Source organism: Grammomys surdaster, unplaced genomic scaffold (genome assembly GCF_004785775.1).
Source record: "Grammomys surdaster isolate TR1022 unplaced genomic scaffold, NIH_TR_1.0 125956, whole genome shotgun sequence".
Taxonomy (NCBI): domain Eukaryota; kingdom Metazoa; phylum Chordata; class Mammalia; order Rodentia; family Muridae; genus Grammomys; species Grammomys surdaster.
The window spans coordinates 681145-704520 of NW_021620775.1; the positions used below are offsets into that span (position 1 = coordinate 681145).

General features: G+C 36.5%; 1 protein-coding gene across 10 annotated transcripts in view; it reads right to left on the reverse strand.

The window, feature by feature from the left end:
• The window catches only part of Dlg1 (discs large MAGUK scaffold protein 1), a 193860-nt gene that overhangs the window by 74854 nt on the left and 95630 nt on the right, over positions 1–23376 (reverse strand). For 5 of the 10 annotated variants that reach the window (XM_028753786.1, XM_028753788.1, XM_028753789.1 and 2 more), the window contains 2 exons: positions 15600–15698; positions 6237–6290 (listed from right to left, as the gene is read on the reverse strand). In XM_028753786.1, the coding sequence (XP_028609619.1) occupies positions 6237–6290; positions 15600–15698 (153 nt within the window). The remainder of the gene's footprint in view (positions 1–6236; positions 6291–15599; positions 15699–23376) is intronic. The other 5 variants (XM_028753793.1, XM_028753792.1, XM_028753790.1 and 2 more) reach the window with 1 other exon arrangement.

Consider the following 23376-nt stretch of genomic DNA (forward strand, 5'->3'; position numbering starts at 1 on the left):
AGATGTATAAATGCCAATAAATACCTAAAAGATGTTTAATCACCAGTCATTAAGGAAATAGAAATCAAAGCCTCTGTAAGGTATGATATCTATAATTTAGAATATTGTAACAACCACCTTGATAAGGAATAAGATTAGTGGTGGTGTGCAAGAACTGGAAACCCTATGTATTACTGGTGGGAAATAGAAAATGATATAGCTACTTTAAAAACTAATTTTTCAGTTCCTTGAAATGTAAATAAATTTATCATATGGCCCAGCAACTCTAAATATGAAATGGAACTATAGGGGCATTCAAAACTTGTAGTGATAATCACATCAGTTTTATCTTTAACAGCCAAAATGAACACAACCCAAATGCTTCTGTTAATGAGCAGCTACACAATGTAGTATGTCTATGTAAGAGAGTGTTATTTAGCAGGTAAAAATTAGTAGGGGAGGGGTATGCTCACTGCGGAATCTTAGCTTGATATGCTCAAGGGCCTGGGTTTAATTTCCAACAGTGGGGGTGGGGTAGGAAATGGAGGTCCAGAACAAAAGTAACAAAAACCCCACAAAATTGATGCTTATAATAAAAAGGATAAACTTTGAAAGCACTATGTTAAGTGAAAGGAGCCAGACACAAATGGCACAATTTTATTTATATGAAAATTCCAGAGTACATAACACCCATAGTGACTTAGAGAGCCAAGGCATAAGGAAGAGTGGGAAGAGATCATTTGTGGGTACAGGGTTTCTTCATAGTATGATGAAAATGCTTTATAATTAGACAGTGGTGATGGCAACAAAAGGTTAGGAGTGAATGAAAACTCACAGAATCATGTAGGCAAAGGGTGGGTTTTGTGGCATGTGATGATGGAGAAAGAGATGGAAAGGCAGGTCCTTCCCCACATCCCAGGCTATTCTCCTATGTATGGATACCAGTGCTGAGATTACAGACACATGCTACTAGGTCTAGATCAGTACATTCAAACAATTAAGAGACAAGGTAGCAAAGGGAGCAACACAAGTGCAAATCACAACGAGTTAATGGATTTCAAATGGCCCAGTAAAGATGACTGAGAGCTTATTAGCCCTGTGCTGCTAAGAACACGGGGTAAAACACATTAGTGCAGCCTGGTCTACAAAGTGAGTTGCACAGAGAAAAACCCTGTCTCAAAAGCAACTAACCAACCAAAACCAAAACAATCCCTCTCCCCAATATCAGTGTATTTTTGTTGAAATATAAATGGGTGAATTTTTTTGAAGTGTAACTTGGCAATAATGATCAAATAAAAAAATTTAAGTAATTTTGTTTGCTCAAAATTAATTTTTTTTTTTTTTTAAAAAAGATGAGCTCTCATGTAGCTTAAGCTGCCCTCAAGCTTGCTGTAAAATTGAGCGTGGCCTTGCATTTTGCTTCCACCTGGTAAGGGCCATGACTGTAGTTGTGCCAGTATGCATATGTATGGCTAGCAGCTGCACTTATTTCAATGTATTTTGATTACGTACTTATGCACACACAAAAATACCTCTGAATGATCACTAGGACTCTGATGGTTCTTCATTGTTAGTTTAACTGGATCTGAAGGCACGTAGGAAACACACCTCAGGACATGTTCATAATGATATTCCCAGAGAGGTACAAGTGAGAGGAGACCCAGCCTCACTTAAAAAGTGGGTGGATTGGGGCCCTGACTGAATAAAAAGAGGCTGGAGGTCAGCTGAGCAGCAGCCTTGGTCTCTCTGCTTCCTGACTGGGTAGATAGAGTGTGACCAGCCATCTCACACTACTACCGCATCCTTTTAAACTACTAGCTAAAATAAGCCCTTCCTTTCTCTGGTTACTTATCTTGGTTACTTATTTATGGCCATGTATAGTAAGAGATACATCACAGGCTTGAAACATGTTTATACGCTGGTGATGATGTGGTCCAGAAGTCTGAGGCACTGAATTTAGAAAAGCTTGCATGAGAAAGTGTTTATTGAAGGATATTTATAAGCTTAGTGGCACTTTCTGCTTTACGTAATTGGAAATAAAGAGTAGGGACAGGGATGGAAGGAGGAGACAGGTTACAATACACATGTGTCCTTCCTTAGTGAACTTTGGGGTGTAAATGTAACTAGGAGAAGTGTGTTCTGAACAAGAAGTCTCAGTCTCTTCCCTCTCTTCTTCATGCACATGTTTTGGGAACTGTACACAGAGGCTTTTTCCCCCCTTTCTTATTTTTAATTCAGTTATCCAGTGTCAGGGGCAGCCCTATTTATACACTGAAGGCCTAAAATCAGCAATAGGCCTAAGTCAGCCTGTTAACACAAAGTCTTGGGTCTCTGGAAAACCACTGAAACAGATAGCTATACGATATCATAACAGGCAGCTTTGGTGGAAATTTACCAGCCTGGATAAGAACAAGTAGTCATAGGTCTTGTGAATAGTCATAGACCTTGGGTAGCCTTGGTGGATAGTACCAACTTAGATAAGGACAAGTGAATCATAAGTGGAGTCATAGTGACCTGTCCCCTGAACTTTCACTCAGCTGATACTCTGTTCTGGAAGATATTTGTACTCCCCTGAACACCTACGCTCCTGCGTCATCCCCTTCCCCACATCCTGCCTTTTTGTGTATATAACCCCTATGTGAAAAAGTAAAAATTGTGATTTGATCAGACTATAGACAAATTGTGGTTCTTTGCATTTGCCTGTTTCCCCATCCTCTCTTTCAGGTGACCTCCCCAGGCCCCTGCTTACTGCCCTTCTGGACGGGACAATCCAGCTAATATTAAGTGATCAGGATTAACAATGGGATAATAAATGAGTTTTCAAAACACCTTGGAATATATCTGAAATCTCAAAACTAAATTCTTAAATCTCTTAACAGCCTAAAGTGTTTAACTTAAAACAATTTTGTCTACATGAGAAATTATAATAGCCAGACAGAACAATTTACTACTTAATATTTATTTAGGGGTAAAGGAGGAGTTGAGACAAGGTCTCACCATGTAACTCTAGCTGTCTTAGAACTTGCTATACAGAAGACCCAGCTAGCCTCTATTCTTGAACTCACAAGAGATCCACCTGCTTCTACCTCCTCTGCTAGGACTAAAGGCTTGTACCACCATATCTAGCTACTACTTCATATTTTATACACTATTCTGTAAAAGCAGGATGACTCATCCCCTGGTAAATCTTGACCAGGGAACTGGAATTTGCCTTACTTCCTTAAGATGAAAAAGCTATCACATTTCAAAGTTGAAATTTCTAACAGAAGAGCATGAGAGTGAGACTGGGTCTTAGCAGCTTCTAAGATGTCAGATCTGGGGAGCTTACTATTGCTGCACGACTGCTAGGTTGGTTACTTACTGTCTAAAGACAACTCGCTTTACATTAAAAAAAATCTGCTCTCCTTTTTGAAAACTGGAGATTTAAACAAAGTTGTCCTGTATGGCCAATAAAAGCAAAACCTTAGGCACCTCAGTCATCCTGAGCTTCCATGAACAGGAACACTGTATACATGCTGTTGCATTTCTCCTGCAAGGGGAGAGAGTGCTTTGTGACTCCCTCATGGGGGAAACAAATATATGAAGTTTAAACATGAACTCTTCCAGATACACAGCCTTAGGATCTAACTGTAGACACTCACTCACTATATAGTTAGGTGACATAGTGGCCTTCAAAGGCTCACATATACAAATGCTTGGTTCCCAGTTGGTGGAACTGTTTGGGAAGGATTAGAAGGTGTGGCCTTGTTGGAGGAGGTGTGTCACTGTGATTATTAATATGTAAGCTCTCAGTTACTGCTCAAGTGTTATGCTTGCCTGCCATCAAGCTCCCAATCATGATGGTCATAGACTAACTTTTCACAACTGTAAACAAGTCTCCAATAAATTCTTTCTTCCATAGTTGCCTTGGTAACTGTTTTTCTTCACAGAAAGAGAAAAGTAATTAGGACAGATGGATTTGCATTTTTGTATGGGCATGTTCACATGTATGCAGGTACTCATGTTGGCATGAGTTCGTGAAGGCTAGAGGACAATCCTGGATAGGGGTCTGCAAATGTTTTCTACCTAGATTTCTGAGATAAGTAAGGTCTTTACTGACTTGGAATTCACCAAGTTAGCCCCTGGGACTTAACCTATCTCTGCCTCTCCAGTGCTGGGGTTAGAAATACAGGCTGCCTGACCAGGCATTGATATTGTTTTGAGACAGTATCTCAATGTGTTGTTATTAGCTTGTCTAAAACTCTCTACATAGACCAAGCTGGCTTCAAATTCACAGATATCTGCCTTCTTCTGCCTTTCCAGTAGAGGAATTAAAAGCATGTCCCACCATGCTCAACTCTCCTGGCTTTATTTCACAACAGATCCAGGTCCTTAAGTACTTTATTGATTGAACCATCTCCTCATGCTTGTTTTTGAAACACTGTCTCATTGTAGCCCAGGCTGGCCTCAAACTCACAATCTTCCCATCTCAGCCTTGAGTGCTAAATTACAGATGTAGGCTAAACTACCATATCCAGTGGCCACTAATATATTGTCTTAATAATGAAAAAATTATATTTTGTCTTGAATCTTTCTATCAAATCTCAAGTCATGGGGACTGTCTAGAAGACCCTCAACGTATCTTCCTTGGCATGAAAAAATTTTCAATAGTATACCATAAAAAGTTGAAATTACAAGATTGTTGCTTGATATTTTAAAGTTCAATGTGCTGGTATTTCCTCTAAAATGTGTATTTATTTTCTTTATGATTCTGTAATTTTCTGTTAGATTTTTATAACCTATTAGCTAAAAGAAGTTTAAAAACATACAATCACTGATTCTATTCCCAAATAAAACATACTTCAAGAAAAAAAACTAGAGCAAGTGTGCCAAGGATATATTAACAAAAGCACAAAATTTTGGGCTAGTGAGATGGCTCAGTAGGTATAGATACTTGCTGCCAAGGCTGATGGCCTGTGTTCAACTGTCTAATCCCTTATAGCAGAAGTGTTAATATGACTCTTGCAATCCTGCAAATTTGTCTGTTGGCTTCCATGCAACATCCCCGTCCAGCCTCTGTATCAGATACATAAATATCAGAAACAGTCTCTAGGGTATGAAGTTCTTCTCAAGTATTTGCCATCAGTGTGAGGGGACACTGAAAGAGTGAAGAGTTTCAGTTCTCTTGGTTTGGCATTAAGTTTCTTTCACATTCTTTCAAAACTCCCAAATATGCCACACACACCAGTATTTATACAAATACAAAATAAAATGCTTATTATATAGATTGAAAATTAACTATGGATTTAAAAATGGGTAAAAGGATTTCCTAAGACTACACAAATGGCATGGCATTAAAAAGTGAGCCCAACTGAAAACACAGCGAGCACCACTTCTATTTAATGTCAGGCACCAAGTTCTTCCCTTCAAAGCTCTTTCAAATGAAATCTGGCTAGTAATCTTGAAAATTTGGAGAGTATTTTTTAAGAAAGTAATTTTAGAGAAAGATAACTTAGAATTGCCATTATAATTCATTATTTCTTCATATGACTAAAACACAAACAAGCTTGCTAAAAAGCTAACGGCGCAATTAAAATTCTAAAATGACTGTGACATATACAACTATTATACAAGCATTATATAAGTAACTACACAAAATTATAATGAGGTGGGCTAGAGAGATGGCTGAGCAGCTAAAATCACTGGCTGCTCTTCCTGAAGACTGAGTTCAATTCCTAGCACACTCATGGCAGGTGACAACTACCTGTAACTCTAGTTTCAGGCGGGATCTTACATCCCCTCTTGAGGCACTGCACACGCATGGTGCATAGACATGTATCCAGTCACTCATACACATGAAATAAGAATAAAACCCACCCTCTAAATTATTAAGTATGCAAAAGCATTTAGTGAAAGTTATTCATAAATGCAAAATTAAAACAATTTATTGTTTCATTTACAATAGCAACCCAACCAAAACAAGATAGTATGATTTCATTTACTACCAATTATGGATATATTACACACTGCTAGGGACAAAAATTTTTTGAGACCAGTTTTTATGTAGCCCAGGCTTGCCTCCAACTCACCATGTAGCCCAGGCTAATTATTCTGCCCATTTCCCTGGTTAGAACTACAAGTGTATACCATCATGATGAGGTAGAAATTCTTAAGTAAAATTTATTATAGAAAACAATGCTGTGGTCTTTGGGACTACATCAAATTGAACAACAAAAAAGGGCAGAATTAATTAAATCTGGTGGTGAAATAGAACTTACATAAGTTGGTGTCTCCAAGCTGTCTGTGTTGACCAGCACTGGAGGAGGATTTGCCTGTGAAGAAAGAATTGTAAAGTGTTAGTGCAGCAAGGAAACTAACAAGCTACATTATTATGTTCTAAATATTAACAGTTTAATTTTTCCTTTTGTTTTTGTGAGACAGAGTATTATGCTGTAGCCCAGTCTGGGTTTGAACTTGTGATCCTTATTACACAGTCTTCCAGGGGCTGCATTTCATTGGCTTGCCATTTCTAAAGTTATGGTTTTAATGACCTTTTTACATATGAAACAATGCATTCACGTGAGAGCACTAACCAAGAGAACCAAATGAGGGGAAATAAGGTATAAATAGTTGTAACTAGGTTTGCTTCTGAGAATTTTTCATATAAGTATAAGTACATATATACATATGTGTGACACATGTGTGAAGACGTGCATGTGGAGGTCTGAAGTTAATGTCTGGAATAATCCTTGACTGTTCATTCATGGCATTCTTTGAGGTAGGCTCTCTCATTAAAACCCAGTCTCACTGATGTGGCTTGTCTAGCTACCTAGCTCACTCTAGGAATCCTTCCTCCCTCCCTTTCTGCCTCCTAAATCCAGAAGGCTAGAATTACTGTTGGGATGGCAGTAATGGTTTTAATGGACTCTAGAGATCTGAACTTGGGTGCCCACTCTTTCATGGCAAGTGCTTAGACGACAGAGCCATCTCTCTAGCCCGATTCTAGTTCCACAGAAAAAGATACAAATATAAATTTAAAAAGAAGTCCACCATAGTCTTCCTTAAAGCTAACATTTTTTAGTGAAACAAAATTACTTTGCTGTATAGAAACCCAGGTATTTTATTTCAAAGGATCCTATAAAATTTCCAATCATTTTATCAACCCAGAAAAAAATTCTGCCAACAATGAATTGTTTCAATGCTGAAGAAAAAAAAAAAAATCGGGGCGGGAGAGATGACACTGACTGCTCTCCCAGACATCCTGAGTTGAATTCTCAGCAACCAGATGGTGGGTCACAACCATCAGTAGTGGGATCTGATGCCCTCATCTGGTGTTTCTGAAGACAGCTACAGTATACTCATATATGTAAAATACATAAATAAGTCTTAAAAAAAGGAAAAAATAATTTCCTCAAAACAAACATAAAACTATCTGCTACAAAGAGAAATCAGTCACAAATTTGAAGAAAAAAACTGGAATATTTCTCCATGTAAAGACCCTAGGTTATTTTGGGCTAAAATTCCTGCTCATTGCTGTTATTTTAGACCATTCACATAATAATAATTTGTTATACAGTACACAAAACAAGTTAAAAAATGAGTATCTATATAAGTTTGAAATGAAAGAAAAAACCTGGCTTCCTGTTAAATTAAAGTTCATTTTACAACTTATCTGAACATATGATCATATGATAAACAGGCATATCACAGTTTCAGTTTGGGCTACATGTATGAAGAAGAGTTTAAAATAAATTAGTAGTAGTTTATTATCTACAAAGAAAACATGTACTACTACATTTTCAACCCTATATATGTAGACTATCTTTGATGATTTAGTGATATCAAACATAATGAAGATTTTACCTATAAACTACTACTAAGTAAAACTTAGAAATCTGGGACTTTACAGACAGTTAAAATGATTCATTTCTCAGTGGCATAATGAGATTATTCAGACTGATATTTTTACCTTACTCATGATACAGCTTCACTGTATTATGCTTAAGCAATTTTAGAGAAGAAGGAAAAGGCTATTTAAAGTCACAAAAGAAATTATATTCTTCAACCACTATGGAAAGAAAGCCACTTGGTTCCTTCTGCTTACCTGTATCAATCACATAATAGATAAGTATTTATGGAAATTTAATTTCCCTAAGTTATTAATATATCAACCATAATTATTACCATGTTAGCTGCCTGCTAACAATTCATCATCATTATATAGATATTTTGTCTATAATTTATATAACTGAAATATATGCATAAAACAATCTGATCTTATATTTACTTAAAAATTAAACAATAGAGAATAAGTTGTCTATACATATGGGTAAAATTTAAAGAGGGACCATAACTGAAGGGAAACCTCAAAAACCATGAAACTAGAGGAGAAAAAAAATGAATGTTTACATTAAGGATTAATTAAAAATTTAAATCAGCCTAGCATCTGGTAGATAAATCTATCATGATATTAAAAAACCCTAGCAATTTGAAAAAATATTTCATAACAGAGAGTGAGACCTTGGAACACTCAGCCTAAATGGGACACCCTCATAAAATCTCTTCCCTTCGAGCTCAGAGAACCCCAGAGAAGAGAGACAGCCTTCTAAATCAACACGAACAAAGCTTATCTGTTCTGACTCACAGAGACGGGGCAGCATGCACACGGCCTGCAGTAATCTGCACCAGGTCCCTTGAGTCTGTGTTACAGCTTCGGGTTCAGCACTTGTACGGGGTTCCCGAGAGTGTAGATGAGTGCCGCGGAGTCTTATTCCTTCTCTTGGACTCTTTGTTAATTTTTTTTGTCCAGTTCTAACATGTTTAGTTTTTGTTTGACAATATATTTTATTATTTAAAAATATGATTATAAGGAAAGAAGAAATGCCATAAAAAGTCATTTAAAATAAGAGCTTGCGGTGGGCAGTGGTGGCGCACGCCTTTAATCCCAGCACTTGGGAGGCAGAGGCAGGCAGATTTCTGAGTTCGAGGTCAGCCTGGTCTACAGAGTGAGTTCCAGGACAGCCAGGGCTACACAGAGAAACCCTGTCTCGAAAAACCAAAAATAAATAAATAAATAAATAAATAAATAAATAAATAAATAAAAGAGCTTGCAGACATGAAGCTCAAATAGTGAGATGGTCTGAGTACCTCAATTTTAGGCACTTAAAGAAATGGTAAAATATAAGATGATATCAGTAGGAAGAAAATGAAAGCCTCTATCTTGATATATAAATTACCTACCAACCTAAACTTTTCTAATTTTACTTATTACAAGATACAGACATGGTATTTGTTAAAATATTGTTTTATATTTTTCCAATTTGTAGTAACAGGAATGAATGAAGGAACACAATTTGAGTTGATCCAGAAGATATATGCACAATGCAGACAGATAAATATAGTACCAAAGTTAAAGCTACTCTAACAGCAAAAATGAAGACAGGCTGCTTCCCACAGAAGGTATAAAGTGTAGCTACAGAAAATAAACTAGTTTTATATAGTTGCAGTAAAGACTCTTTTAAATCCTCTTGTAGGTAAGGTTGCTCATTCCATGTTACCTCTTGTCTTGTAAAGGTTGTCAAGGCCTTACGTTGGACAGAGTAGCCTCTCTCTGCTTTCTGTTTTCTTGTTATTTTAGATAGGAAAAGAAAAACTTACTTTCCTACATCTCTCTTCAAAAGACACTATATGCCAAGACCTGGTCAAAGATCTCAACTCTACAATTACTCAGTGACATTTGATTATATTAAACCATAATGAATATTCAAACTCTTTACCAAAGGATTGTATAAGGGTCCCAGAAGTGCTATAAATGAAAACATGTCATAAACCATAGAAAATTGTACACATATTTATCTATCATTACTTAACAACAAATACAACATTGTGTATGTTTCAACATGGACTAGGAAGCCCCATCAGTCTCTTAGATGCTAGGGAAGGGGTACCCTGCCCTATGGTAAATGAGAGTCTAGAAGAAGAACTGACAGAGAATCTGACCTGTGTTACTACTAACAGTTAAAGAAAGTTAATTTTACTGATCTATTTAATGATTAATAAAGTGTCTTGCAGTGATTGTTGCTATATTAAACTACAAAAATTCATAGAAGTGATTAATGATGATGATAAATAATATACAGTAAGAGAAATGATAAAGTGGATGTGTTTAAGTATTAACAACTAGTATATCTAGGTAAAAGTATGAAACATCTTTGTACTATTTTGCAACTTTATAAACCTGAAGTGATTTGAAAATAAAGCCCAATGCAAGACTAAAAAATTTTCTAAAAAATAAGTAGAATAAAGACATTTTCATCAAATGTCAGTATACAACTACAAAGAAATTCATCCAGATAATCCCACAGATGCTATTTTAAGACTACTCATAAAATGAAAGTATATCAAGTCAAACAATACTACTGATCCAATAATTTAAGACTTAATACTCTTATGTATTGTAAAATTTGAAAGGTCCAGAGGTCACTGGATGATCTGCAGTAGACTATACCTCTAGTGAAATTACTTTCATGCTATAATGAAATTAACTGCTAACCTTTCTCATCTATAGTTGCTCTTGTAGGAAGTCAATTATGGTATTAGTATATACTTAAGTTTCCATGATCCACAAAGAATATCTTTTGGAATGTTGCACAGGTACTTGAAACAACTGGGTACTAGAACTGTATTGTTCATTCGTGTGTGTGTGTGTGATTCATAAAGAATATCTTTTGGGATGTTGCACAAGTACTTGAAACAACTGGGCAGTAGTATTGTATTGTTCATTCGTGTGTGTGCGTGCGCGTGTGTGTGTGTGTGTGCGTGGGTGATTCATAAAGAATATCTTTTGGGATGTTGCGCAAGTACTTGAAACAACTGGGTACTAGTACTGTATTGTTCGTGTGTGTGTGTGTGTGTGTGCGTGTGCGTGCGTGTGTGTATAACATATCCATGATACCTATGAGGTTTAATCTATAAATTAGTAACAGAAAGGGATTAAGGGTAATTAGTAATAAATAGAAACAAGTGTAACACTATTGGAAAATAAAGGTAAAATCTGACTCAATGGCACCTAGCATTTTCCATTTAATATTTTTCGAATTTGACTGTAAACGGAACTGCAGAAAACCAAATCTCAGATGGAGAAGAGTATTAAAGTATATGCATATGATTGTTACAATTACCAGAAGGAAGAGGAGGAGGAAGAAGGGGAGGAGGAGGAAGAGGAGGAAGAAGAAGAGGGGGTAAGAAGAGGAGGAAAGAGAAGAAAAAGAAGAAAAGAATGAAACCAACTTATTGTAAAGTGTGTGTCTAAGTATCAAGAGACCACCCCCCAACACATGCACACAGGCATGGCAAGCACAGAAGGGGGAAAGAAAAAGGAGAATGGACGGGGAGAGGAGAGTGAGGAAGAGCAAGAGAGGGGGCCCTGGGGAGAGGGGAGAAGGATGAGAATACATCCAAGAGCACACCAGAGCAAAAGCATTTCGCCCAAACTTGAATCACAGAATAGTGCTTCAAGGTGACACAAACAAGCTTAAAGTATCTGTTCCCGAGTAGAATGTTCCCGATAAAAAGCTATGTATCATATGCTTTGGTTCATGTGGGAAACTGGAGCTCTGAAAAACATGAGAAATTCTTCAGCTCTCAGAAATGAGTGTTGCTGAGTGGTGGTGGGTTTGGATCAGTCTATTAAGTTCATGATGTTTTATTAACTTTATGTAGCCATTCAATGTATCTTGCTCTGTATCATTTGTAGTCAGGTTTAATAAAGTTCAAATGATAGGATCAACATACAAGCACTCTGTAAAATATAAAAGCATTCCACAAAAAGAAAGAAAACCACCAAAAAGGTGTTTTTGTTTTTTGTGGTTTTCTGACCTGTCTGGAACTTGCTATATAGACCAGGCTAGCTTTGAACTCACAGGGATCTTCCTGCCTTGCCTTCCCAGTGCTAGTATTAAAAGAATGCACCATTGTGCCCATCTGACAATATAGTCTTAAAAAAAAATCATACATCTATGTATCTTTCTTCCTTTGGGTTTATGCCCTGAACCTCACAGTTACTATGAAATATAGTGACTAACCTCTCCCTCACAGATAAGGGAGGAACATAACATTCTGAAAGTGTAACTTATTTGTGAAACACAGCCAGGACTAAACTCTGAATCTTTTGTCTTCTACTTCTGTCCTGAACAGTTTTACATCAATTTGACACAAACTAAAGTCCTCTGAGAGGGGAAGCCTCAACTGAGCAAATGTCTGCATAAGATGGCGCTGTAGGCATGCCTGTAGGGCATTACCTTAGTGATTGATGGGAGACCTGAACCTATTGTGGGTGGGGCCATCCCTGGGCTGGTGATCCTAGGTTCTATAAGAAAGCAAGCCAGTAAGCAGCATTCCTCCATGGCCTCTGCATCAGGCCCTGCCTCTAGGTCCCTGCCCTGTTTGAGTTCCTGTCCTGACTTCTTTTAGTGAAAAACTACAATGTGGAAGTTTAGGCCAAATAAGCCCTTTCCTCCTCAACTTGTTTTTTGTTATGGTGTTTCATGACAGCCATACTAACCCCTAAACAGATCTACGACACCCTGATACCTCTAAAAGGACAAGCCTAAGTCATACATTCTTTTAAACATTTATTTTGTATATTTCATTTTTACAGTGTTTACATTTTTTCATAATACATTTTGGTTATATTCTTTCCCCTCCCCAAGTTTTCCCATATCCTTTCTACCTTCTCAACTTAATGTGTCCCCCTCCCTTCCTCTCCCATAACAATAAAACAAAAAGACCAACAACCCAAGAAGACAAAATAAATACCACAGACAAAAACAGCAAACCGTAATAACAACAACAAAAACCAATGGCATCCATTTTGTGTTAGTCAACTACTTCTGAGTGTGAGATGGGACCTGCCCTGGTGTGGGGCTAATAAACCCAGTGCCACTACAATGGAGTAAACTGATTTTCTATCTCTCAACAAGTATCAACTGCAAATTGCTTCTTGGATCACATATCTACTTCTCTCTGCTGGGATTTTTGTCTGGCTTGAATGTGAGTGATGTCACAGTCTCTGAATTCCTATGTGCATCTAAAAGACTGTTTCCTTGGAATCATCCATTATCTCTCTGGTTTTTACAATTTTCTGCCTCCTCTTCTGCACTGATCCCTGAGCCTCAAGGGTGTGATGAAGACATGCCATTTAGGGCCAAGTGCTTCATGGTCTTTCATTGTCTGTACACTGTCCAGTTTGGGGTCTCTGTGCTAAATCTCATCTACTGCAAGAAGAAACTTCTTTGATGAGGGTTTAACAATGAAGATTTATTTTTTTTTAAGCGTGTGAGCTTTTGTGTGTATTTGTGAATCAAGTGCCTGTAGAGGCCATAAGAGGGTGTCAAATCCCCTAGAGCTGGAGTCAAAAATAGGTTGTGAGCCACCTGACCTTAGTGCCCAGGACTGAACTTGGGTCTTCTTTTAATTGTTGAGCCAGCCCTCTACTCCAAGGAATACATTCTTTAAAGAATACGCTTCAAAATTTATTGGGACCAGTGTTCTATTAATTGTTTTTTTTTAACAATAAATGTGTTATATTTAATATCGAGGACAATACTTATCTTGGAGAAAGAGACAAATCCATGAGCTCCCCATATTCTACAGTATGGATTACTATCATCTAAGGACATCCGTCATGTCTGTACAACAAACCGAGGGCATTCCTTTTCTTGTATACATGGCCTCATTGATTTTGTTTGTCTCTGTAGTTCTGGCTGTTCTAGAGCTTGCTATATGAGACCATGCTAGCTTTGAACTCACAGAGATTCTCCTGCCTCTGCCTCCTCAGTCCTGGGAATTAAAGGTGTGTGAACCATCATGACTGGGCGCTCACTGACTTTTAAATTTGTTCATTTATTCTCTCTCAAAAAAAGTCAAGCAGATAGTATGAGGGGATTAGGAGAAAGGTACTGTGTAGATACTTTTCTCTTTTTTGCCTGGAACTGAAGTCAGGACTCAAAGCCATACCTCTTATATAAGACTCTTAATCACTGCAGAATCTCTCAAATTAGAACTACTACTACTCTAGTAATACAGATTTGCTATCAGAATTCATCACTGTGAAGTGAACTACTCTGTTACACAGCAGAGTTCAAAACAAATCAGACTGACCTATAAACCCTTATTAATTTATTTTTTTAACTCTAAGACTATGGATGTTTACAACTAAAAATAATAGTAGAATGCTGTGAGGGACATTGAATAAGTAAATAAAAGAAATCTAAAGAAAGGACAGGTTCCTAATTAAAAACAGAGCAGAGACTTGTACAAAACTTTAAGGGATTCTAACAAATTATTTTAAAATAAAAAGCAAAAGAAGCAAGTAAAATAACCTTTGCAATCCCGTTTGGAAAATGTCACACCATTAGGCATTTAAAAACACATGTATCTTTACCATGTTGTAATAACTTTTAGATTGCTGACTGCTCTCTCTCTCATGGAAATGATATGTATCTGGATTTACCCATTCAAGTCATGATGGTTTCATAACGACTGAATTCTACATGATTTCCACAAGAGGTGAAGGCCCTACAGAAGTCATAGTACCATTCAGTCATTACATACTGAAGTCTCACTGCAACACTAAGGATTTATCCTGGAATCTCATTTAGTGTGGCTATTCTGACTGGTTTTCAGTCATTAGCAGAGGGAAGCCCTAAACTGTGAGTGCCCACAATTGCTCTCATCTCCCTCTCAGTGGGGATTGACACTGTGATCACACCCACACACACTATTGTTTACCCATGTAGATTTGTGTTACTCATCAATTTCAGCAAAAATATCTATGAACACATTTACCTTTAAAATGATACTGCAGGCTCTCAACAGAAGATCATTAATATTATACATAACACATTCACTATCAATGTGTGCTGTGTGATAATAACTGTGCTGCAATGGCAATAAAGTGTCAATAAACCACTCCTTACAACTAGTAAGATTCTAAAAATCAAAACGTATCAAATTCACTGACATTTGGCTATGGTTGTATTCTGTCGCAGTTCTGACAGAAGTTATGAGATCGTGTAAACAGTTCACATAGACACAGAGCACCATGGTACACACCTAGACTGGGCACTCAGGAAGTGGCAGCAGCTAGGACCATCAGGATCAAAGCTAACACAGACTACATGAGGCCCTGACTCTTAAACAGGAGTTTTCATATAATTGAGATACAACTTATTTTAATAAATGTAAAGTATGGGATATAACCCAATAACAAAAGGCTGAATATTTCCAAAGGAGACCAATATACACTGAGAAACAATGCCATATAAAAGAATGGATCTGGCAAAGGATCAGGACCACTAAATTTAAAAATTAGAATAATTTATAAAATTTGTTCTAAACATAGTTACAAGTAGAAAAGCATGTTAACAAATTCCCAAAAGTTCATTACTATAAGTTCAGAATGCACTCCATTTCATAGACTACCAAATAAAATGGCAAATGTTGAACCTATCTTAAATATCAACTGAAGTCAAAGCAAATTAATATACCTAACAAAAAAACCTTCAACAGTTTTAAAAGATACAAATAAAACATTGAAAGCAAATTAAATTTTTATAAAGAAAAAAGAAAGCAGTAACAACCTGTGGTGCGGAGGGCAGGACGACAGTACTCTCAGCAGGGACTGGCAGGGCAGGGGTCACAGGGACAATGGGAGAGGAGGGAGGAACAGCTTCTGTGGGCTAAAATCATCAAGGACAAAAATCAGGAAAAAAACACCAAATAAAAGAAAAGCAAACAGAAAGTTGTACCAAAAAGGTAAATTATAGTTCTCTATAATATTTAATAAGTGAATAATTTATTAAGATATTACTTTAGTTAGTTAAGTAACGAGACTGTCCTAATTATTCCAGCAATAATTATGACATCAATTTATAATGTTAGGGCCCATGATTAAGAAGGTCTGTTCTGTAAGATGTATCAATAAAGACAATCACAATCAACTTTATGATGTGCTTGTTTTGTAGACAGGATGCTTTTCTAGTATCCAGAAGTTATTTGACAATTTCCATTTTTCACATTAAAATAAAAAAACTAGCCTACTATGCAAATAATGAGTTTATAAATCCACAGAAAAAATATTAAAATCTCCAAACTGAATTTGATCATTAAAAATAATCCATAGTATTAAAACTCTGCTACCAAGAACAATAATGTTCCTAATGTCTGCCTGATGTCCCTGTAAAGTCACTAACCCACCAATACTGGTTGTCTTCATGTGACAGGAGAAAGTTTAGAAAAAGTAATTTGCCAGTAAATATCTACAGTCTTTTAAAAAAAAAAAGTCTGAACTCTGACTTAGTTTAATTTACTCTCAAGAAACAATTTAAAAATAAAATATAAAACTTCTAAGGTAGTCTCTAGAACAGTGCTTATAACTGGGGAATTGTCTAATATTCTAAATATTCAAACGTATCTTAAGTAACATTAACTACTAACATTAAATGTTATGAAGCAATTAAAATAATCTATAATTGTTTATAAATCAGGTAGAATACTGCTTATAATATTAAGAGAGAGATGAAATTTATGAAAAATAGAAGGAAGGTTTGAAACATTAACTGGGTCAGGATTGTGACTGCTCTTGCTTTGATGTGGAATTTGATTTCTGCAACTGTTAACAGTAAACACAGGTCAGAGGTAGAAGATCTATGCATACCAACACAAAATAAATCATCTTTCTTCAGCACATCCTTTACAAGACAAACACAATGAATATGCTCTAAAGATACTTTGAATTTCAGTAAGAATATTAACTGTAAGAATATTAACATTGATAAATGAACTAGAATTGTTGGACTCTGCTATCTGAATTTCTTATTTTACTTTCAAACACATTTTTAGCCATTAGATTTAATGATGAGAAGAAAAAAATCAATCTCCCCTCTCTCAAACAAGTAGAGAAGGGATGGCATTTGCATAATATTATGAATATATACTTAATGTCACTGAATTATATACTTGAAAAGCTAAAATAAGGGGCTGGAGAGATGGCTCAGGGGTTAAAAGCACTGACTGTTCTTGCAGAGAACTTAGGTGCGAGTCTCATTTACCCACATAGGTGACTCCAGTTCCAGGAGACCTGATATCTTTTGCTGTGGGAAGCAGGTGCATTGGCATACATGTAGGCAGAAAACACACACACACACACCACGCATGTGTGAAATATTTATGCTGTTACTTTATCACAATGGGAAAAAAGTACACTGTGACTTAAAAGGTTCTTGACTTTGACTTGGGGCTTTAGTCATCACTTCTACATTTTTACTAGAGAAAAGACTTCTAAATTTTATATTTGAAGCTTGGAATTAATAACTTAAGTAGTATGCAACCACTTAAATGCCCTTTACTTAAATGCCCTTTCAAATGATCTATGACAAAGCACAAGGAAAGAGTGGTTTTGAAAGAACGGTTGTTGGATCACCTAGATGCACAAACTGCCAGATCGAATGAAAATGGAGTCCTTCTTGCAACCATATTAAGAGAAGTAAACAAAACAAAAGTTCTAGAAGGTGATATGGTAAGAAACCACTGCCTTTGCAGAGGAGGCAATTTCTTAAACAGAGAAGTGCACACTGATGGAACCAGTGCTGGGTAAAGAGATGCTCTCAGCTATGTGCAAGGAATGAGGGGGAGGGAACAATGTGTCATAGGGTGTTACAGTCTGAACAGGCTGAGAATGACATCAACATGGGGTCATTATGGGCATGGCATGAAGCTCAAAGATCTCAGTGGAGCACAAAAGCATCTGTAGGTGTTTGAGCAGAAAAGACGGTGACAGTGATGGAGGGTTACATGAAGGGAGATTTCACTCTAATGAGTATATAGAGGACAATGGGATCAAGATGTCTCATGTTAGGAAAAAGTAAAGCTGTAAATTACAAAAGGGAGGAGAATCAGCATGGACCTATGCTTCTAGACCAAAACTGGAAGTACTGATATAAACATGGTTTTTCAATACATCTAGAAAAAAAGCTAAATACAAGCATAAATGTATTTCCTAGATCTGCTTCACAGAGAACAACTAGGAACACTCACTACCTCAAAGGCCTAGACGCACACACATGTATGTATGTATGTATGTATGTATGTATGTATGTATGTATGTCTACATACACACACACACTCAGATCCTGATTTTTTAAATACTCACACTCAAATAAGAAGACAAAAGAGTGCTACAAATCAGTGAGTACAGGTAAGTACTTACTGCCTCAGTGTAAGTGTCCAAAACAAAACAGTTGTCAAAGGGCCTAAAGTACCTGAAGGACTGCCACCTGGGAAGCACCTGAGACTCAAATAACAGCTGTATTACATTAGTTACTTTTCTTTTGCTGTGGTAACATACCACGACCAAAAGAAACTTAGGGAAAAAGACATTTAGTTTATCATGGTTCTAAGGGTTGGAGTCCACAATGACAGGAAGCAGTGACAGGTTAGCAGGAGCAGGAAGCTGGCTGGTCTCATTTTTCATCCACACATAGATATTCAGAGATCATAAATGGAATGAGGATATAAAACTTCAAAGCCCATCCCTAGCGATGCACTTCCTACAGCAAGGCTGTACCCACCTCAGCATTCCATAATCTCTTCCAAACAGAACCATTTACTGAAGAGCAAAAGTGGCATAAAACTCAATAAATAAAACAGGAGAGCCCATACTGCATAAATACATGAATTAATAAACACAATGCATTTCCTTGAAATAAAATGCAAACAGAAAGTATAGAAGAAATGGCGGAATTACAAAATCACCACCTGGCAGCCATCATGTTATACTTTAAGAAACAGTAGTGGATGCTTAAACTTTTTGGTGTTGCTAAATGAAACTTCCATTTTACTTGATGAACATCAGAATGGGATACACACACAAAAGATAATGTAACTCCTCAAAATACTACCCTGGATAAACTCAACAGATACCATCTTAATCAAGTGATCAGAGCTAACATTACCAGTAATAAAACAGACTGAAGCTAAGTACTATCTGACAGGGTACACTAGTAACACTCACTCTGATGATTCTTTCTCTCTTTTCTAAATTAATCATTTTATTTGTTTACATTTCAAATGACATTCCCCTTCCCTGTTACCCCTCCACAACTCCCCCATCCCCTCCCCCCTTTCTCCATCCAGACACAAATGAACTGAATCTAATCAAACAGACAAATCCAAACTAAGTGATAATGCTATAAAATAACTGGTCATATTCATCAAAGTGTGATAATTGTGAGTCTTAAAATTATTGTATAAGTTTTATAAGCAATTTTATTGTAGGATGACTAATATAAACTGTATTTTAATTTTTATTCTGTATGGGTATTTTGGTTGCAAGTATGTCTGTACACCACACATATGCACTACCTGAAGAGGACAAAAGAGGGGGTCAGGTCCCTTGGAACTAGAGTTACAAATGAGTGTGAGCTGCCATGTGAGACTTGAACCAAGACCTTCTTGAAGAGCAGCCAATGCTCTCAAACCACAGCGTCATCTCTCCAGCCCAACAGTACATATTTAATGCCTGCAATCTGATGAGTTAACATATATGAAACTTATGAGCACAATGAAGGCTGTGATGTGTCTATCATCTCTAAGAGATGCCTGGTGTGTTTTTGTTGTTTAGTTGTGAGTTGTATTAATCCCTTGGTAAAGGTCTAGTAGTATCAAAGCACTTCTACATTAGTTAGTGCTCACTAGAGTCCTAATACCTAGGGTAAGAGTTCATGTAAAATTAGGCAAAGCTATACACTTACCTCAAATTTTAAAGCCAAGCACACACATGCATGCACGCATGCACACACGCGCGCACACACACACACAGACCATTGCTCCCCATATCCCTTATGACAAACCATTATTCTTTTTATGTTACATTTAAACCCGTCTGTACCCTTCTTTTTCAGAGCCTGTTCTGTTCTAGAATCTACTTTCTTTGGAAAGGATTTATTCAGCTTACATTTCCACATTGCTGTTCATCATTAGAGGAAGTCAGGACTGGAACTCAAGCAGGTCAGGAACTTGGAGGCAGGAGCTAATGCAGAGGCCATGGCAGAATGTTACTTTCTGGCTTGCTTTTCCTGGCTTGCTCAGCTTGCTTTCTTATAGAACCCAAGACTACCAGCCCAGGGTTGGCATCACCCACAACGGGCCTTCCCACCCTTGATCACTAATTGAGAAAATGCTTTACAGCTGGATCTCATGGAGGCGTTTCCTCAAGAGAGGCTTTCTCTCCAGCTTGGGTCAAGTTGACACATAAAACCAGCCAGTACAGGATCTAAATACTGTTTCTTAAAAAAAAAAAAAAATCCCTAAAACAACCTATGACACCTTGTCTTAGTCTATAAAACACCTGGAGTTAAGAATTCTGTGAAAGAACATGAGTCCCTATCTCTTCAGCATGCAAATACTTAACCAACAATGATCTACCAACAAATAAAATATCCAAGTCATAAATGATAAACAGAGTAACAAAATCAATTTAATTCACTTGAAACAAAAATACAGCACTAAAAAACCCTAATAATAAAATGAAAGTTGATGAGGAATGACAAATACTTGATTTTTACAAAATACAGCAAAGAGATGAAGAGAATTTGAATACATTCGAGAATGTGATAAAATGCATAGGAGATGTGTACAATTCTAAACTGGAAAATGTCAAATATAATAATGCATCAGTATGTATAGTTTAAACAATGAGGCAATACAAAGTAATCATTATATTTAGGTTATTTTCAGAAAAAAAGTAGACAATAGCATTTTAAACCGTAACACTCTACTATAACCATATAAATCAAGAGAGAAAACAATGACCCTTATAACATTCTTGTCCTGCTCTATTTGTATCACTTGGTGAGATCAACTCAATCAAGATCTGTTACTGTTTTTAAAAACCTTGGTCACATGACTAACAACAATCTCAGATGTTTCTATCCATAGCAACACCACAGAATCATTAGCCTCTAAGGCTGGCTGCCTTCAGAGACTTGTTCCCATGACAACAGAGGTTATAATATTAACACTGTCTGAAGGAACACTGCAGAAAATTGTACAGTTCTATAAAATAATTGGATAGATTATATACTGTCAAGTACTTTTGAAAAAAAATCACATTGGCAATTACCTGAAAGATGTTTAAACTGATTTAACAAAATTGTACTAATTTTCTCCATAGGTTTGTTTTTTATACTACTTTAAGGTCTTAATTTAGAAAACCTCCACTCAAATATAGACTGTAATTTGAAGTATGTGCACATCTTCATTTATGACAATGTGTACTGACCCTCACTTTTAGGCATCCAACAATATATACATATTGTGAGCCTAGAATAACCTGACTGGCAGCATTGGTGAAAACGGGCATGAGGAGTCAGATAAGAAGTGTAGAGTTAATGTACCCTGGGAATCGGTGAGATGTGAAGACTTAATACCCACAGCTGGCCACAGTGTTGTGTGCCTCTTGTCCTAACACTTGGGAGGCAGAGACAAGAGGATTTTTTTTCCCTGTGAGTTCAAGGCCAGCCTGATCAACAAAATAAAACAAAACAAAACAAAACGATTTCCACAATTGCAACTAAAAGTTTATTTCCTAGATAATGATTAGACTTGGACATGAAAGAGCTGTTGTGCTATCCAAATATTTATTTATTTTTTTGCTAATTATTAAGACTTTCAGGACTGGAAGAGATTTGCTCAGTGATTTAATACTTGCTTAACAAGCATGAAGCTCAGGGTTTAAAACTTAGTTTTCTGTAATCAAAAGATAAAACATAAAATCAAGCAATAAAATAACAAAAAATGATTTTCAGAATGTAAAACTGACAAGATAAAACTACAATACTAAGAAGCTAATGTTTACATTTTATATTAACATGCTTCATATACTCAGTAAAATGAACTTAAGACTAACCAAAAACACCCATGGTCTAAAAATATACTGCATTTTCAAGGAAAAATGAAATAAATGAATTAACAAATTTTTTGGTACCAGTATCTTAAGACAACGAAAGTAACCACCCCAGTCCACTGTTGGTGACTAAGGAGCCTGAATTTATACATGGCATAGTTAGAATTCTTAATCCAGGTTCTTTGGTCCTTTGTTTAAAGATCTACTATGCCATAATGAGGCATGCTTCTGATTAAATGTCAAAGCAGCTACTTAAAAGAAAAAAAAAAAAAAGAAACCAGGAAAAACCTGTAAGCCTTTTGAATGTTTGCAGAGGATAAAATATAGCAAAGTAGATTTATACAAACTTCACTTGGGAATTACTGCATTCAAGAGAGGATCAATATCTGCAGGACAAAAGGCGTTTTTCATAGTTTTAATGTTTTTCTTATGATTCATACGCCCTTTGCCACTGTCACTGCAAACACATTACATCTTTAATATAAACTTGTTTAGCTAAAAAAAAAAAGTATTTGAACCATGTATGACATCCATGCCAATGTCTCAGAAGAGTGTATTAAACCAAACATACTTTTATACAAACCACAAAAAATATCAAAATACAAATATTTTTAAAAGCTTAAAATAGTTATGAGAAATAGAAAAATAGATCTAGTAATTAATTCTATTGTAGAAGCATAGATGTGAAACTGTTTATAGTTTACACAGACAAGATAAGTTAGTTTATGAATCTTATTTCTTGTTGCAAGAATTCATAAAATTAAAGTTTCTGATCTCTTCATTATGAAAAGATAGTACTTTATATTAACATTCAGTTAGCAACCTTTAAAAAGGATGACTCAGTCACTACAAATTTAAAGACAGAGCCTTAAAGACTGAATTTAAAGATACGGTTACATAATTAACACAGAGAGGAGACTATCAATTGCAATATGCCTTTACCTTTGCTACTTTCAGAACTGGCTAGATAAACGTGCACCACCATGGACTTCATTACCTATCAAGCTACGGAGGCCCGAAATGCTTCTTAGTAAGGCAGCTGCTCTGTTCCTGTCACTCCTCTCTAAGTGCCGAGGGGCTCAGGCTCTGCTAGCTTTCCAGCACAGTGATCCTCCATTCTCTCCACTTACTGCTTCAGCTACACTGGCCTGCTACTACATACCTTTCCACTTGCTAGTTACTTTCCTTCCAAGAATGCTCTTGCTTAGACAGCTATACCCTCAAGTGTAGGAATTTTTCGGTCTTTACTCAAAAAAAGTATCACTTTCAAATCAAAGTCTCCATCAGAAATTTATTACCTACCCACATATCTTTCTTCTTTTCCTCCTAACTTTTCTTCCAGAATACCGTATTTTTTGTAATCATATTGTCTTCTATTATGATACGAGGACGACAAAAGCAAAGATTTCAGTTTATTTTTTTCTTTATGATGTTCATTATCGCAGGAAGCTATG